The 15,146-nt window shown below is 40.9% G+C and overlaps 1 protein-coding gene across 1 annotated transcript in view; it reads right to left on the reverse strand.

The window, feature by feature from the left end:
• AKAP13 (A-kinase anchoring protein 13) overlaps nt 1-15,146 on the reverse strand; it is a 642,893-nt gene that overhangs the window by 410,696 nt on the left and 217,051 nt on the right. The window contains exon 6 of the mRNA XM_030189716.1: nt 331-514. Coding sequence (XP_030045576.1) covers nt 331-514 — 184 coding nt within the window. The remainder of the gene's footprint in view (nt 1-330; nt 515-15,146) is intronic.

Here is a 15,146-nt window from a genome sequence, read left to right on the forward strand (position 1 = left end):
CCAACAGCACAATAGCAGAAAAGGAAAAAAAATCAGAACAATGGAAGCACAATAAGTAATATTACATATGGATATTTCTAGCATTCGTTGTTAGAGATATGAAAACTGAATTCAATATTCCTTTTTTTAAAAACACATCTTTTTTTCTTTCTAAAGCAGGGGAACAAAAGAACTAGCAGATACAATTTTCAACTCGCTTATTTCAGTTATGAAAGCATGACCAAGCAGAGTTTTCATAACAGCTCAGCTAGCTGTGGGATTCACAGGATTTTACTACCTCACATCTATTAAATGAAGACGAAAATATTTTATAAGGAAGAAAATCCTTACTCGGTAAGGAGCTGATGCAGGTGCTGAAATCCCCTCTCCAAGGCCAGGCTCACAGGTGTAGCCCCTTGATTATTCGCTATGCTAAGACTTGCTCTTCCACCTGGCTGCTGTAAAAGAAACCACGCCAGTCGCAATAGGCCCAGCCTTGCTGCAAAATGCATCAACGTCTCCCGGGGGACGCCCTCTGGAGAAGAAAAACAGGAACAAGCAGACTGCAGGTTAAGATACACGAAACCAACTCATCTTCACTTACTGAATACCTGGTGCTCCTGCCAAACCACTCACTAAATACAGTGATTACGACAAGATTAGTTACGGTCAAGAAATCAGAACACACTGCTAAAAATCAGACTTTGACCCAGCTGAAAAAAAGATCATGGGGAACTTTTCTCGTGCATGTTATGTCACAACAGAGATTATAAAAAAGTCCACCAACCATATAGTAACATAGTAACAGAGTAGATGACGGCAGAAAAAGACCTGCACGGTCCATCAAGTCTGCCCAACAAGATAACTCATATTTGCTACTTTTTGTGTATACCCTACATTGATTTGTACCTGCGCTTTTCAGGGCACAGACCGTATAAAGTCTGCCCAGCACTATCCCCGCCTCCCAACCACCAGCCCCGGCACAGATTGTATAACCAAAAACAGTATGTTAGAACCAGAAAGAAAAAAAAGTACATAAGTAATGCCACACTGGGAAAAGACCAAGGGTCCATCGAGCCCAGCATCCTGTCCACGACAGCGGCCAATCCAGGCCAAGGGCACCTGGCGAGCTTCCCAAACATATAAACATTCTATACATGTTATTCCAGGAATTGTGGATTTTTCCCAAGCCCATTTAGTAGTGGTTTATGGACTTGTCCTTTGGGACTTATTTGTCTTAATGAAGCACCTTTACATTTCATGAAAACAGAACAATTTAAATTTCTATTGATTTTGGAATGGTTATTTGTTTCCATGCCCGAGCAGTTTCATTTTAACAAAAGAAAAATTCCAAATGAACATTCAGCAATGACAACTTACTGGGCTGGCAACTCTTTACAAGCAGTCTGCTTATGTGACCAAACTTGGCTACAGCACTGAAAAACTTACTTTCTTCCATTCTCACCTCTGCAGAACATCTCAGAGACTCTACCGAATATATTCAGAAATGCTTACTTCAAATTTTTTCAGTTAATACAAGTTCAAGAAACATAACCAGTGATGTGGACATAAAATGTGGACCTTGTTATTCATTTGAAGCAATAATGAAACCTCTCGCTCTCTCTATGGAACAGGTAGGATTTTTTTTTCAGGTTTTTTCACCTCCATTTTTACTCTTCTTCCCCAGATGGCATGATCAGGAAGTTCTTGTGACCCTCATGCCTGAAGGCCACTCACTGGCTGGCAGAAGATGTGACTGTAGCAGCAGCTGGTCTTTACCCCTCCCTAAAACAGACTATGCCACCTTCATGTTGGTTCCTAGACCCAAGTAATCCCTAAACTGAAGAATCCAAAGCTGAATCCAAATTCCTTGTGCTATAACGGGGGGGGGGGGGGGGGGGGGGGGGGGGGGAACAGACTTTTTTCAATATTGGGCCACACTGCAAAAATTTACCCTAAGTGGGCCTACTGGGGGGAGGGGGCAAGAGACAGAACAAAAGCATATATTTGCATATTGAAATAAGGAGGTGTTTTTGTTTGGGGTTTTTTTTTTAATTTTTAAATATAATACAAAATAAAACATGGAAAAGAAAATAAGATGATGCCTTTTTTATTGGACATAACAATACATTTCTTGATTAGCTTTCAAAGGTTGCCCTTCTTCTTCAGATCGGAAATAAGCAAATGTTGGTAGATGACAGTATATATAAGTGAAACATCAAAGCATTTCAGTGACAGTCTAACAGGATTGGGGGGGAGGGGTAGGTGAGAGACAGGGAGATATGCAAAGAGACAGGAGGGTGTCAAAGCAGTACAATTTTATAGTTTATAATGGGTTAGAAAACCCAGATCTTTGTTAAGTCCTGTCTGGTGGTGTCAAAATATTTAATCATTTTGTCTTCAAAGGTCTTACGTTCCTGTATTGTTTTAAAGTCCCCTTTTAAGATTCTTACCATGAAGTCACTGGTACAGCGTTCTGGTTTTGTAAAGTGCTGCCCTACAGGCGTGACATCTTTATTGGTACTGGCATTTTTCATATGGTGTCTATGTAAATTTAAAAAAGCTTCACTGGCTCCCCATCAAAGAAAGAATCTATTTCAAGGTCCACTCAATGATTCATAAGATCATATACGGAGAATCCCCTAGCTACATCAAAGACTTGATTGACCTTCCAATCAGAAATCGATCAAGGTCCTCACGTACCTATCTTAATTTACACCCTCCCAACTGCAAAGGAATTAAATACAAAACCTATTATGCATCCAATTTCTCCTTTTTGGGCAGCCAGCTTTGGAATGCTCTACCTAGACCCATCCGAACAATTAATGACTATCTACCCTTTAGGAAAATGTTAGACACATCTCTTCAAGCAAGCTTACCCTGACGACCCTACTTAATCTTATCAGCCCACTTATACTACTACGTTCTGACCATGACACTGCCTATGACACTGATCATACCTTTAACCTTGTCTCCTAATACCCCTACTCATCCTCCAATCGTTTCTGCTCCATCTCCCTTTTCCATCCCCCTCCCAATCTCCTCTCTTTTTTCCAATCTATCCATATTTACCTTCCCATATCCAATCCATATATTTTTCAAACCTTATTATTATTATGTTATTGCAGTTTGTAATTAGAGGACTCTGTAATGCTTTTTATTTTCTCCGGTATGTAAGCCGCACTGAACCTGCTGTATGTAGGAAAGCTCGGGGTACAAGTGAAATAAATAAATAAATCTCCTCTTTAGCATCTGACTGGTTTCTCCAATGTAACAGCCTTCACTGCATTTTTTACACTGAATGATATATACCACATTGGAAGATGAGCACGTGAAAGATTCCTTAATGTTGAATATTTTTCCATTGTGAATGACTGTGGGGTCCTGCGAAATATTTTGGCATACTTTGCAGCTGGACATATTTCAAGGATGTGTGCCATTCTTTTCTTTTTGAGTCTGTGTTGGGAGCTTACTTCTAATTAGCTTGTGTTTTTAAGTTGGGTGGCTGTCGGAAGGCCAGCACTGGTGGGGATGGGAATATTTCTTTCAGTAATTCATCCTCCTGGAGTAGAGGCTGCACATCAATTCAAGAATGGACTAAAAACAACAAACTTTGCCTGAACCAATGCAAAACCAAGCTTTTATGGGTCCCTAACACAAGCAGGCAAATATCAGACATTAAAATCTCTTTTGATCAAAGTGCCCTATTGTAGATATGGTCATGTCGGACATGACCATATCTACAATAGGGCACTTTGATCATAAGGGTACTCTTATCCTTTTTGAGCCATAGGATAGTGAGGACTTTAATTTTGAAGTTGATCTGCTCACTTATGACGTTATTTAATCAGCTGGCACGGTTTGTCAGTAATAAAAAGACGCCGTTGCCATCTTTAGTTTGATAAAGCAATGGAACACACGCACTTGAGGCAGTTATCGGGTAAGCCATCAGCGATTTAGAATGAATGCATTATACAATGTGTTTTTTAAAAGAAATTTACAGTCCTTTTTTTCTCTCCTTTGTACAACAGAATTGGTGGCTCCCCCTTGATAAAGTTAACACGAAACGGGGACCTGTCGGGGTTTGAGAGTGCACCAACCTGCTAAAGCTAAGTGCTGTGCACATTTTGTTGATTTTGATTGAATTGTGAGAGTTGGACTGACAAAAGTTACAAATTAGTGATTAGTAAAGGTTGGTGGTGGTTGAGTCAATGATTAAATCATATACACTAATTAGACATTCACGTATTGAGTGAAAAAAACTTTTTTCGTGTCAAATATATGAGACTCCACTTCACTTCACAAAAGAACTGCATTCATATTTGTTTGTATATTTATGGGATAGGCAGCATAAAATGTATTGTACTTTTTGGGGATCTTGCCAGGTATTTGTGACCTGGATTGGCCACTGTTAGAAACAGGATGCTGGACTTGATGTACCTTTGGTCTGTCCCACTATGGTAAAAACAAATTTAAGGGGGGATTTTAGCTGGGCATTGGAAAATACAGGAAGGCCATTGTGGATTTTACGCAGGTTGCCTATGTGTTTGTGTGTGTGTATACATATATATATTGGCAATCTTTCTTGTTATAATGTTATATTTTCTGCAGCTTTGTGATAAACACAGGTTTGCCCTACCCCAAGGAAGCCGCCAGAGGGCGCTCTTCTACAAGAAACTGGGAAAATGCCATGATACAGCCAGTAGAGGGAGCTCCAAGGGAATATCTGGGTTATACCCTGAAGGGACAGCTAGAGGGCACTCATGTCATAGGATCAGCTTTTCCCTGTGGAGGCCACCAGGTGGAGCTATCGAAGTGGGGGAGGGAAAGGTAGAGAAGGAGAGTTCTAGACTGAGACCTGACTGGAACCAAGGGGGCAGGGCCTAAAGAGGTGGGGAGTTATTGATCACTTCATAAATTCCTTTCTCCCAGTGGAGAGAGAAAAGGAGGGGAAGCCAGATGCCTAATGTTTGCTGCTTGATGGGGTATGCCTGGTGCCTGGGAGAGAAGGTCTCAAGGAAGGAGGGCCAGGAGAAGCTTCTCAAAATCAGGAAGGTACTAAATGCCCAGATGTTATAAGGCTGTTGGAGCTGATAATTGGCTAAGTGTCTTGATGCTATGCAGCTAAGAATCCTGGCAGGTTGCTGAAGAGTTCAAGCAGGGTCTGTGATGAAATGCTCTGATGTTACAAAGCAACTGATAATTGGCTAAGTAGTGGGAGCAGTGACCTAAGAGACTGAGCACACATTAAGGACCTCTTGGAGAGGTATTCTGGACTGTGTTAAAGGGCCAAGTGCACAATGAAGGTTAGGAGTTGAGTGACTAAAGCTTAAGCCAAATAAAATTCTTAATTTTAAGAAGCATTGGAGTTGCTGTGTGTTTGTCAATGAAACCCTGTTAGGAGGAGAACAGAGGGTGATGATCATTTACAAAGAGGGCTGGAACCTGAGAGTGTTGAATGAGTGCCGGACCGTGGAGTAAAGCTTTCCACCCACGTGGTACTTGGAAAGAAGCTAAACAGGGTCAGTCCTGGCTGGGTCCTGGAAGGGTGACCCAGTTACAATATATATATATATGTATATATATATACACACACACACAGTGCACTAAGTGCACGTCAGATAAGCGCATACTCTGTTTAACTGCACGGCGTACTTCGGTCCCGTTTTTGGCAGCATCAATTTGTATGGGGACAAACTTCGGTTTAGTGCACCACTGATAAGTGCAAGATTCGCTTATATGCATGGTTTAAGAACACTCCTCTGCAGGAAAGACTGCGCATAAGCGTGCGCATGGAATATGGAAGCAGATTGGCGCGTGACAACCAACGAGATTTCAAATTTACCACCCCTTTAACTGCCACAGGCAGAATAAGCAAAAGAACGTTGTAAGAGTGTACACTGGGGTCATCGTCGCGCAACTCTAAGACTAACACTGGCTGAACGAATAGAAGTTCTTACAAAATTAAAAAACAAAAAAAAGACAAGCATCTATTGCGAATATGGTGTCAATCCCAGTCAAATTTCACATGTCTTGAAGCAGAAAGACCAGCTTCTGAAGACTGGTAAAACCATACAAATCCACAACGGAAACGAAAACGGGCGGGAAAAGCTGAAAAGGTAGAAGAACCTCTTCCCTCTGGGCAAACCTGCCAACAATCAAAGACAGCCAATTGCACATCTGACACCTCCATATTAACTACCTGGAAAGTGCTCTGAAGTTCCCCCCCCCCTCCCTCTACCCCCTCCATCTCCAGCCACAGCCAGAAATAAGAGCCTGAAGTTTCCCTGGGTAAGGAGGACGGGTTGGGAAGCAATTAGCTGCTAGGACACAGATTAAAGGAGGATCCAGACTCAGAGCTACTCTCCCCCCTCCTGTCTCCCCTGCTCTATAACTTATAATTGAAATTGAACCCAATACTGATCTCAACAGCTGAAAGGCAAACTAAATTACCACACAAGGCTACAACTCCAGATTCCACACCAAAAACAAAGTCCTATCCCGCATCCAACCACCAGAACACAGTCCTATTAGTAGCTACAGGAAATAGAAACCAATATGAATACCCTCAAACTACTCCTAATAATCTACTCCTTAACATTGATCCACGTAACACTTACCACCCCACTTGCAGAAAGTAACATCATACCCATACTACACAATCATCTAAGATTGACCAGACATACCACACCTCATCAAACTGACAACAACTTAAACAAAGTAAGAACATTAACATGTAGACAATCACAACAGAAGGGAAAGAAAGGTCCAAACAAACTCACCTTAACAAAGAAACGACAACTAACAAAAGTCCACACAACACCAAACACAGAAGACCCATTCCAAACAACCCAAGTGGGCTACATCAACGCCAGATCCGCTGTAAATAAAACAGCAATATTAACAGACTGGATCATGTCTGAAAACACTGACCTATTCTTCATTAATGAAACCTGGATCCATGACCAAAAGGACCCTATAATCCTAGACCTGTGCCCTCCAGGATACAAAATCACACACTGGACCAGAAAAAGATAAAGAGGCGGAGGCATAGCACTAATCTATCCATCCCATTTTACCACCAAAACCACTATAGAGTCCATAACACCCCAACTTGAAATTGCCTCAATCAGAATCCACAACAAAATCCTACGCGATCATTTGAATTGTATCCTGTTTTAAAGACCTCCAGGTAACTGGAACGAAGCCCAGACTAACTTCATGGACTTCATTTCAAACACATGTGTAACCAACGCCAATATACTAGTATTAGGAGACATCAACCTTCACTTAGAAGACCCAAACTATCAACACATGAGAATGTAAGGAATTCCTCCGCTTATGGGATCTCAAATGGCCACAAATGCAAGCAACCCACGTTAAAGGGCACACTCTCTCATCTCACACAAACTTTCAACTGACCTGAACTTAATAATAACAGATATCAAATGGACAGAAACACCCTGGACCAACCACTACAAATTAAACTTGTCCCTACACTGGTGGAAGAAGGGTTTATAACGAATACAAAAACACACATCCTACAGCACAAGAGGTCAAGCAGACACTAAAACATTCTGGCAACTGATATACAATAACGAATGGACAGCACAAACAGACTCCATAAACTACCTCACAGAATGGGATAAAAGATGCAAAAGCATACTAGATGAAGCTGCACCCTTACGAACAAGAACCTCCTGCAAGCACAACTCGATACCATGGTTCAACGATGAACTGAAAATGCTAAAAACACATACCAGGAAGCTCGAACAAGCATGGAAAAAAAAACAAAAGATGAACATACACTCAACACATGGAAACAAATACAAAGAAAATACACAATAAGACAGACAAAAAGATCATACTACAAAACTAAAACAGGGACAGATTACAAAGTCACAAAGAAACTATACCAACTCGTGAACAAACTCCTAAACACCAACTTGGTCACTACAACGAATACAGACATCCCATCTGCAGATAAACTTGATAAGTATTTCAATGAAAAAATAGTAAACCTACGCAGCACACTACCTCAGGACAACACGGACATTGAAAACTTCCTTAACGCGTTGGACCCAACCACTGAAGACTACCCGGCCGACCGGACTTGGTTAAACTTCGCCCCCCTTACCGTCTAAACAGTCACACAGGCGATTAGCAGGTTCTCCAACACTCACTGCAAACTAGATACCTGTCCCAGCTACCTAATGAAATCCGCCCCTGACCGCTTCATAGCAAACCTCACATCCAACCTCAATTACATGCTTCAGCAGGGTCTCTTCCCCAAGTAAAATGGCAATATCCTACTCACCCCAATACCAAAAGACACCAAGAAAAAAACAAATGAAATCACTAACTACCGTCCAGTAGCATCGATCCTGTTGGTAGTCAAACTACTACTATTACTTAACATTTCTAGAGCGCTACTGGGTTACGCAGCGCTGTACAGATTAACAAAAAAGGACAGTCCCTGCTCCAAGGAGCTTACAATCTAATGGGCGAAATGTCAAGTAGGGGCAGTCCAGATTTCCTGAATACTGATATACTGAATACTGAAAACTGATAGAAAGAATGGTAACCAAACAACTTACAGATTATATAAACAAATTCTCAATATTACACGAATCACAGTCAGGTTTCCGCCGCCTCCACAGCACTGAAACAGTACTACTCACCCTCCTAGCCAAATTGTGGAGGAGTGGCCTAGTGGTTAGTGTGGTGGACTTTGGTCCTGGGGAACTGGGTTGATTCCCACTGCAACACAGACAGCTCCTTGTGACTCTGGGCAAGTCACTTAACCCTCCATTGCCCCAGGTACAAATAAGTACCTGTATATAATATGTAAGTCACACTGAACCTGCTATGCACGGGAAAGCGCGGGATACAAATGTAACAAAATAAAAAAATTCAAATGGGAAATAGCAGTAGGCAAAAATATCCTTCTCCTCCAATTCGACATGGTAAGCCATAACATACTAATAAGACTACCAGATAAGTTCGGGATTGGTGGAAACATACTTAGCTGGACCAAGGGCTTCCTAACCACAAGAACATACCAAGTAAAATCAAACTCCAGCATATCATCACCGTGGAAAGCAGACTGTGGAATATCATAAAGATCACCGCTATCACCGACCCTCTTCAACCTAATGATGACCCCATTAGCCAAGACCTTATCCAACCAAGGCCTTAACCCTTTCATATATGAAGATGATGTCATAATATACATTCCTTACAATACCAAACTGACAGAAATCACCAACGAAATCAATCTCAGCTTGAACATCATGGACTCATGGGCAAATGTATTTCAACTAAAACTCAATAAAGAAAAAACACATTGTCTCATCCTCTCATCCCAACACAGCACGGATAACCCCACAAGAATCAACACCCTAGATTACACCCTTCCTATCTCAGGCAGCCTGAAAATCCTCGGCGTTACGATGGACCGCAATCTAACGCTAGAGAGCCAAGCGGCATCCACAACAAAGAAAATGTTCCACTCAATGTGGAAACTCGAACGCTTGAAACAATTCTTCCTGAGGGAAACATTTCACAACCTGATACAATCAATGGTACTAAGCTACATAGACTACTGCAATGGAATTTATGCGGGATGCAAAGAACAAACCTTAAAGAAACTTCAGACCGCACAAAACACGGCAGCTAGGCTTCTATTTGGAAAAATGTGATTTCAAAGCTTAGAACCCCGCCGCGAAAAGCTACACTGGCTCCCAAAGAATGCATTGCTTTCAAAATCTGCACTCTGGTTCACAAAATCATCTACGGCGAAGCCCCGGGATACATGACAGACTTGATCGATCTACCAACTAGAAACACATCTGAATCAACACGTACATTTCTAAATCTGCACTACCCAAGCTGCAAAGGACTTAAATACAAATCAACTTACGCATCCAGTTTCTCCTACATAAGCACGCAACTATGGAATGCACTACCAAAAGCCTTGAAAATGACGTACGACCACCTAAACTTCCGGAAATCACTAAAATCTAACCTGTTTAAAAAGGCATACCCCTACCGATACAACTTAAATACCTGATCTCTGCAACACAACAAAACTAAAGTATGTAATGGACATAACTCAACTCTTCCGTTGTACGATTCCCTAATGTGGCTGTGCTACATGAACTTTACCTTACCACAACATCACTTTGTATTTGTTCACACCGGAGTCTGCAAATGCCTCTCCGGTACTATGTAAGCCACACTATGCCTGCAAATAGGTTGGAAAATGTGGGATACAAATGTAACAAATAAAAATAAATAAATAAAATAAACATTGCCAGTATATATGCTCACTGATCTTAAAGACCTATAGCCATCCAAGACTGGTCTTGAGAGGAGAAAAGATAACCACATGAAAGTCCAGAATGAATGTATGCAGCTGCAACAGAACACTAAGTTCCTTTAAACACTTTTGCGTTTCTTAAGTATTCAGATGTTTAATAACAACACTATGTACACTGAAAATAGTTTCTCTTAACAAGGTAGTATGCTGAGGATAACAAAACTCAGTCTACTTCAGTGGTATTTATAACACAAATGTAACACTCAGTAAAGTCATAACAAAGTCATTACCTAAGTGCCAAGATCATTTTTAGCTTTTTATAAAGAGCTATTCTTATGCGTTACAAAACAGATAAGTACTTTTTAAAGCTACAAAGTCAAGGCTAATGGAAACAAAAAGAAAAAAAGAAGGATTTGTGGTTCCAGAAATACTGTTTAGAAAGTGCTTTATGTATATCAGCTTGCAAAACAGAGTGGAGTAGCAGTTCAATGGTTAGAGCAGTGGACTAAAAACCAGAGGAGCCCAGTTCAAATCCCACTGTAGTTCCTTGTGATCTTGGGTGAGATCATTTAATCCTCCATTGCCTCAGATAGAAACCTAGGGCCCTGTTTATTAAGCTGCGCTGTAGGCACGCTAACTTTTTAGCATGTGCTAATTTTTAGCATACACTAAAAAGTGTGTATGCCTACAGCGCGGCTTAGTAAACAGGGCCCCTAGATTGTGAACCCTCCAGGGACAAGAAAGTACCTGAATGCACTCTGCTTTGACAGCTTTCAGGTGGTATATAAGGTTATCAATAGAAATCAAACAAAAGAAAACATGGAAAAGAAAATAAGATGATACCTTTTTTATTGGACATAACTTAATACATTTCTTGATTAGCTTTCGAAGGTTGCCCTTCTTCGTCAGATCGGTGGTATATAAGAAATTAAAAATTATATAAGAAATGAAACATTAAATTTAAAAAAAAAAAAACTTTTTAAAAAGGATTTTCAGGAAATTTAAGGGAAACCCTCTTTCCCTTTGCCTTAGAGGTTAAGAAAGCAATACCCAGAAGCTATTTTCTTACATAATACCAATTTATTAGAGTAAACTACCTATCTGATGACTGCATAGCCTTGAATCTAATAGTGTGTGTGCTTATCAATAATGTGCACACTTTTAGCTAGCAAAGAGTACATGGGTTTGAAATCATGTTAAGGGTGAGGACAAAAAAAGAAAAGTACTGCATGAAAATTACAGGCTTGATAATCAAAATAATTTAAATGGGCTTCTGCCCAGTTAAACTACACTGAGTGGATCAGGAGGGGGATATACAGTAGTAATTAACCAGGCACAGTGTCTAAATATCCCCTCTGTCATGGCACTGTCCGGGCAGTAGTGGGGCAGTCCAAGGGCAGACCAGGCGTTATGGAGGCATCTGCAATATTCAGTGTGGTGCCTGCATAGCTAAATGGTCAAGCAGAACTGCAGAAGGAGTGGTCCAATATTGGCCATACCCTCATAACTTCTGGATACCACTGCTAACCCAGATATTCAATGCCTGGATAGAGCTCCGCACTTAATATCTAGGTCTAAATTAACCTAACATTTGAAAAATCAGGCTTCACATGTAAATCTAAAATCATGCAAAAAAACGCCTGAACTAACCTATCCTGCAAAGTGAGTTCCTGAGGAAACATGCTTAAATCACCATTACTTCTATTTTTCATGCCTTCATCGTTGCATCACGGTTGTAAACGAACATCCATCATCTCTAATTCTACAAACCTTGAGCATCTCCTTCCAACTCTTCAACTGGAAACAAGCTATTTAAACAGCTTCAGTACTTATATGGAAAACGTTCGTCCCTTTTTACCTGCACGTAACAAATACTTCTAATAAGATTAGTTAAACTCTGACGTATTTGAGAACAGAACACCTTTGAGCTTCGATAAATGGGAGCTGCTAACACAAGAATGTAGAATTCATCCTGGCAACAAAGCGGCTCGCATTAATCCTGTCAAAGCTTCATTGCATTAGAGATCCTGTTTGACAACTGGATTTTGCCTCCTGTTCATCAGGGTAGGGATATGTCTATATAGTTCACAGGACTGAGGAGGAAGTGGGAAATCATTCATACTTGTGGCCAGCAAAGACAAGTCTAAAGGAGTCAGCCTCCTGACACTTGCACCTACCTTCATGCCATAAGGCATAGATCAAGCGTGTCTAACCTTGGTTCTCGAGGGCTGCAATCCAGTCGGGTTTGCAGGATTTCCCAAATATGCATGATATCTATTTACAAATAATTAGCTTTTTAACACTTTTTAATAGTGAGGCTGTGGCCTAAACATCTAGTCTCCTAGGGTCCATCGGATTTTTTTGGATGGTATTTAGATACTAACAACTTGCTAACATAAATCCTGTTAGTCGCTGAATTCTAAACACATGATCAAAAGGTGCAGTTGTCTATGTACTACTAGTAGCTTCTTTTGACAGCAAATCAACAAGAGATCTTCACCTAAGATCATTACTGTACCTCCAATACACTTCAGATATGGATGTTCAACAGACACTTTCACAATATGCACTATGTCAAACAGCACATTTTAACTGATCACACTATGGAAACTGTAATGGATCCTATGCAAAAAGGCACTGAATATTCATACTTTACTGCCAAGCTGTTCTATACTGCACATAACTTAAAATCTCAGGGCCAGATGCACTAAGATCCTCGGAAGAGCCCTTCCCTTACCGAGAACGGCCATGCACCAAGGAAATGGAATGCAAATGAGAAGCTTGTTGTAGCTCACTTGCATTCTCTATTCCCTCGGAAGCCAGTCGGCTAGTCGGCCGATCGAGCATGCACAGAGCAGCCAAGCATTATGCTGGCTGCTCTGCGCATGCCAAGGACGTCCTTTATGGATGTCCTTCACTAAAAAAAAAAAAAAAAAAAAGGATGTCGTACTACTTAATTTTTACTCTCGCTCTTCTGTTTTAAATCTTCCTTTGAGACATTTTTCCCTTCCTCATCGGCAGCTGAAGAGAGGGCTAATGGACGATTGTGAGGCCCCCCCCCCCCCCCATGGCCTCTCGGCCAATCACAGAGCGTTTAGCTGACACCAGTGACAGCTAAACGCGCTGTGATTGGCTGAGAGAGACCTGGAGAAGGGGCATAATCGAGCACCCTTGAAGAAAAGCCTGTCCTGCTCGTCAGGGACGTCCTTCTAAAGTGCCTAACATGGACGTCCTTCACTAAACCAAAAAAGGATGTCCCTGACGAGGACGGGCTTTTCTTCAAGGGTGCTCGATTATGCCCCTCCTCCAGGTCTCTCTCAGCCAATCACATCGCGTTTAGCTGTCACTGGTGTCAGCTAAATGCGCTGTGATTGGCTGAGAGGCCGTGGGGGGGCCTCACAATCATCCATTAGCCCTCTCTTCAGCTGCCGATGAGGAAGGGAAAAATGTCTCAAAGGAAGATTTAAAACAGAAGAGCGAGAGTAAAAATTAAGTAGTACGACGTCCTTTTTTTTTTGTTGTTGTTGTTGTTTTGAGTGAAGGACATCCATAAAGGACGTCCCGGATGAGCACTTGGACGGTTTTTCCCCCAGATTGTTTTTTTGTTAAATTTAATTAAGAAGTACGACATCCTTTTTTTGTTGTTGTTTTGAGTGAAGGACGTCCAAAAAGGATGTCTTTTTGGAGTGGGGTTTTCTTTAAAGGTGAAGGATGTCCAAAAAAGGACATCCCTGACAACATTTTTTTCTTCCGATTCTTTCCTTTGCCCCAACGAGAGGTGTAGACCTGCTGTTAGATTTTCCACGGTAAGGGGATCGGAAAACGGTAGTGCATCTCATTATAATAGCCTTGCAACGGTAGTGCAGCTCATTATAATAGCCTTTGGATCATTTGAATTCCATTTTCGTTAGCTGCTACCGTGATAGGACAATGCCCTTTTGTGCATGTCCTGGTTTACTACTTCCACGTTAAACTGGCTAGAACCAGTTTAAAACCCACGTTAATGGCTCGTTAAGATTAGTGCATCTACCCCTCAGACAGGAACTGTGGTTCAGATTCAAGTTTCAGCTTTGGTTCTTTGTTAAAACACCACTGTTTAGTCTAATAAAAAAAATTAAAAAAAGCTATTTATTATAAAATGTTTCCCACAAAATACATCAGCAAATTAGGAGATACAGGAGAAAAAATACCTAGTGGTTAAAGCAAAGAAGTGGGACCTTTTTATATATAACAACAATTTGTTACTTGCTTCTATTCAGGGGAGTAACCACAAACATGCAAAAAATGTGTCTATCATCTAGAAAAGTCTCAGCCCAGAATGCGTTGCACTTTGTAGCAAAGATACAAGATAATGAGCAGCAGAGAGAGGAAGAGAAATACACCCAAGATTAGAAAAACCACAAGGATGCATTAAAAAACAACACTAGACCTGGGAAGATATATGCAAAACCACAGCTGTAAATCTAATTTGCATTTCTTTTGAGATGATGATCATATTTTTAAAAGTAAATTCTTTAGACTGCAGTGCACTATGGAAAGGGTAATCTAAGGTGCATGTGAAAGAGTTGAGTGTAAAATAAAATGTCTCCCCTCTAACTCAAACAAAAAACGGAGCCCACAAAACACACCAAACATATGTGACTGCAGTTACAAATTATTGAGCAAATTATTTCAAGTTTATAGCAGTAACCAATCAAAACTATGACAACATCTTCACATTCAAAACACACTTACTCTCTGGCCTATATTGTGAACTCCCTTGATTGGCCACAAGCCAGAAGGGCGGTATTATCAAGAGTTCTGAATGGGAAAATTAGGTTCTTACCTTGGTAATTTTCTTTCCTTT

This window comes from Microcaecilia unicolor, chromosome 1, assembly GCF_901765095.1.
Source record: "Microcaecilia unicolor chromosome 1, aMicUni1.1, whole genome shotgun sequence".
NCBI classification, from domain to species: Eukaryota; Metazoa; Chordata; class Amphibia; order Gymnophiona; family Siphonopidae; genus Microcaecilia; species Microcaecilia unicolor.